Source organism: Chrysemys picta, unplaced genomic scaffold (assembly GCF_011386835.1).
Source record: "Chrysemys picta bellii isolate R12L10 unplaced genomic scaffold, ASM1138683v2 scaf4537, whole genome shotgun sequence".
Lineage (NCBI taxonomy): Eukaryota > Metazoa > Chordata > Testudines > Emydidae > Chrysemys > Chrysemys picta.
In genome coordinates, this window is record NW_027057237.1 from 1 (window position 1) to 4,000 (window position 4,000).

At 59.7% G+C, this 4,000-nt stretch overlaps 1 protein-coding gene across 1 annotated transcript; it reads right to left on the reverse strand.

The window, feature by feature from the left end:
* Window positions 1-51: 51 nt before the first annotated feature.
* On the reverse strand, window positions 52-3,994 carry LOC135980576 (macrophage mannose receptor 1-like). The gene is made up of 2 exons (XM_065580515.1): window positions 3,002-3,994; window positions 52-1,693 (listed from the first exon to the last, which is right to left on the reverse strand). The coding sequence occupies exons 1-2, from the start codon at window positions 3,060-3,062 to the stop codon at window positions 1,146-1,148; spliced, it is 609 nt and encodes a 202-aa protein (XP_065436587.1). The 5' UTR covers window positions 3,063-3,994; the 3' UTR covers window positions 52-1,145.
* Between the last annotated feature and the right edge of the window lie 6 nt (window positions 3,995-4,000).

Consider the following 4,000-nt stretch of genomic DNA (forward strand, 5'->3'; position numbering starts at 1 on the left):
AAGATGGAGCCACACACGCTGGTACAGTCACAGAAGGCTGCAGCACCCCCAGCTCAGTGTTTCATGCCAACCAGATGCAGCCCCCAGACCTAAGGCAAGTCACTGGAATGGCCTTCATTAGCTCTGGGTCCCATTAGCCCCGTGCCAATACCCAGGGGAGACACCCATGCTCTGGATACAGACCCCCGCCTCCACACACCACCCAGTGCTGCCCCAGGGAGTTAACCCCATCCTGGCCCAAGAATTCATACACCCCAATGGGCTGAGCCACAGAAGGAAGCAGGATAGCAGGCAAATTTGCCACAGGGGCCAGTGGCAGGGCCAACACGTGCGGAGATCCTGTAGGCTGCTCAGCCAGCGTGCAGCCACACAAATAATCACAGCAGAGGGCTGGGAAATAGAGGGTAAGCAGCATGTGGGACGGGATGGGGCAGGGGTTTGGGCTGTCCCTGTATCTGCCCCGTGCTGCATTTGACCCAAGTGGGCGGCCTGTTGCTTGGTGGCTCAGCTAGCACAACCCGCAGTCATCAGGATGGTAATGGGCACCAGGACAGAGCCCTGTGAGGGTGAACAAATTAAGGGCAATGTGGAAGGGTTGGCTTCAGCCACTGAACTCCAGGGAAAGGCTCCCACAGACTTCAGCACAGCCAGACCAGGCCTTACATGGCCCTAGATTTCAGAGTCATCTCCCCACTGAGACGCTGCAGGGGCAGCTCCCCGCTTCTCAGAGCCAACATCTCAGGCTCTCTGCAGACTCAGGCAGATATCGGTAACATCTGGGTCACATTTACAATGGAGCACAGCTCTGTAGGGAGGATCTACAGCCTGCAACTATTGGACATGAAGGCCTTGCCCATGGGACAGGAGCTCCTGAGACAAGGCAGCCATTAATGGGCCTTGTCCTCATTTTCAGCAAAAGGTGTCCCAGAACCCTGTGGGGTGGGATGATCCCAGATGGGACTCTTGGGTTCTATTCCCAGCTTTGGGATGGGAGTGGGGGGGTCTGGTGGTTAGAATGTGGGTGGGGCAGGTTCATAGCTGCTGGAACTAGGGATGCTGGGGGGTATGGCCGCACCCCTTGGCTTGAAGTGGTGTCCATTATATATAGGGCTTACAGTTTGGGTCAATGGCTGTCAGCACTCCCACTATACAAATTGTTCTAGCACTGCTGGGCAGGTTCCATCAGGTACCTGGGCAGCGCCGTCATGGCTTGGAGCTAGGGCAGGGCGGGACACTGGCTGGCGTGTTTGAGGTGAAGGCCACAGGGCCAGGTGGGTCCTGCAGAACTCACCATGAGAGGAGCAGAAGCAGAGGTCCTCATGGCTCCCATAGACGACCCAACGGCTCCAGGGCCCGTTCCCCGTGTACAGCATCACCACGTGGTTCTGGTTGTTGCCATAGTTGAAGTAGAGGTTCTCCTTGGCGAGGGCCAGCAGCCCGTCTGCCCGGCACTCCCAGTGCTGCAGCTCCCTGTGGGCCTCGCAGGGCTCCAGGCGCACAGCCATCCGGCTAAGCTGCTTTGGCACAGCTACGCACTGCTGGTGGGCCACATTCAGCAGCTGGCCCCGAGACAGCCACTGGAAGTGCTGGCTGGGGGAGCCGGGGGCGCAGGGCGCGGCTGTCAGGGAGCCACCAGCTGTCACATCCACACACAGCTGGTGTGACTCACTGTAGATCAGGAAAGAGCCAGAGGCTGGAGAGTGGATAGAGGGGGTAAGTACTGGGGCCAGGGCCGGTGCAAGGAAGTTTCGCACTCTAGGCAAAACATCCACCTTGCGCCCCCCACCCCCAGCCCTGCGGCAGCTCCCCGCCTCCACCCTGAGGCGCTCCCCTGTGGCAGCTCCCCCTCCCCGGGGAACCGTGCGGCAGCTCCCCACCCCAGCTCACCTCTGCTCTGCCTCCTCCCTGAGCACGCTGCCCCCACTCTAATTCTCCTCCCCTCCCAGGCTTGCGGCCCCAAACAGCTGATTGGCGCCGCAAGCCTGGGAGGCAGGAGAAGTGGAGCGGCCGCTGCGCTGGGAGAGGGAGTCTGAGCGGCACATGTCAGCGCGCCGCCGGCAGCCCAGACCAGCCCAGCCCAGGAATTCTGTCAAAAAAAAAAAAAAAAAATTGGGGGCACCGCTTTTTGGCCCCCCCAAATCTTGGCGCCCTAGGCAACCGCCTAGTTTGCCTTAATGGTAGCACCGGCCCTGGCTGGGGCAGGGGCACTACAAGCAATGGGAGCCTGGCTGCGAGGACAGGGCTCAGTCCCAAACCAACTCTCAAAGTGCTGAAAACTGGATAGCCCTGTCCCGCCTCTTCCCCCCCAGGCCTGATCTCCTGCTCTGCCTCCTCTCTCCCTACAGTTGCTTGCTCCCCCCTCCCCTAGGACTTACCTGCCGCCTGCAGAGCTGGGCTGGGAGGAGCTGCCGCAGAGCCCGCCCAATCTGGGCACAGCAGTTGGGCTCTGGCTCAGAAAAAGACAGTCCCTGGAGCGAGGGGCCAGGGGCAATCGTGGAAGAGCAGGCGGCGGGGGGGAGGGGTGCTGGACCCCAAAGCAAGGGGCTGGGAGCAATTAGGGCATAGCAGGGCGGAGCGGGGGTGTCGGTCGCTGGAGCGAGGGGTTGAAGCAGAAGAAATAGGGGCACAGTGGGTTGGACTGTCCCCAGAGCCAGAGGCTGGAGCCGAGGATGTGGGAGCCAGTTCTCTCTGTCAGCAGCTGCTGCTCTTCCTGGCCTCTCAGCGGGGAGGCGGATTGTGGTTACTCTGGTAAGCAGACTTTTAGCGTCTGGTCAGCAGTACTGACTGGACACTGACAGGTCCCCTTTTTGACCGGACACCTGGCAACCCTACCCAGCAAAAGGAGTGAGGGGAGGGAGGAAGGGTCAGTCCACCTGACTCCAGAGCCCCAAGGTTTCAGGAAGGGTTGGGAGGCAGGGGCCACCGGGAGCGCAGCGGGTGGAGCCAGCAGGGCACAGACGTGACCAAAGGTCTGGGCTTCATCACCACCCCGGAAACTCACCCACATCCTGGAGCAGCTGGTTCTCCACTTGCATTCTCTCAAGGGCACTGGCCATCTCCATGTCTGCAGGAGATGGGAAACATCACCAGTGGTCTCGGCCATGTCACAGCAGCTGTGTTGAGAAACACTGGGGAGACAGGAGCCACCAGGCACCAGATCCCCTTATCTCTGCCCTTGCCCTGGGCACACGGCCCCGCAGTCTTTGCAGTGCCCATAGCCACTGTCTACTGGGAGCAGGCTGGACCTTCTGACTGTCCTTAGCTCACCCGCAAGGGCAGGGCCAGCTCATAGCAGTCTTGTTTCCCCCCCCAAGCCTGTGACACAGTCCCTCCTGGCTGTCTGTAACACTCACTCTGCAGCAACCAGGAAAACTCCCTCTAGCCCCACCCTGGAGGGGTGAGGGGTCTAGTCAGCGGAGACACAGGCCATTCTCAGCCTGGCCAGCCTTGGGGCCCAGCCTGGTGGGAAGCGGCACTATCCCCAGGAAGGGGGAGGGGGAAGATAGTACTTTCTTTGTATTCCAGTAGTGCTTCGGAGCCCATCATGGCCCAGGACCCCACTGTGCTGGGCATTTGGCATTATTTATTAGGTGTATTATGGTGTCCCAGGCTCTAGCCCAGGACCCCCTGGTGCTAGGCGCTGTACAAACCTAGAGCAGACAGATGGTCCCTGTTGCACAGAGTTCACAATCTGTATAAGACAAGGTCAAGAGATGGGGACAGAGACATAGATGGGGAGGTACAAGGAAATAGTGGGATGATATTGGTCAGCCCAACAGGCCGTGGGCTCAGCGCATCAGCTGCCTGACTGTTGTCATGCTTTCTGTAGGCATTGCAGCAGAGGAGCGTTCTGCAGAGGGATGCAAAGGAGGATAATGCAGTGGCTTTGTGGGTGTTTATGGGGAGATCCTCCCAGGCATGGGGGGCAGCAAAGGAGAGAGCATGGAGGGCCTTGTTTGCCAGTGTACCAAGCAGGTGCTAGAAACTACGTCCTGGGCAA

Coding starts and splice junctions, on each gene's coding strand:
- LOC135980576 (XM_065580515.1), bottom strand. CDS start 3,062: ATGGAGATGGCCAGTGCCCTTGAGAGAATGCAAGTGGAGAACCAGCTG. Junction 1,694..3,001: donor CCAGCTGCTCCAGGATGTGG/GTGAGTTTCCGG, acceptor TCCACTCTCCAG/CCTCTGGCTCTTTCCTGATC.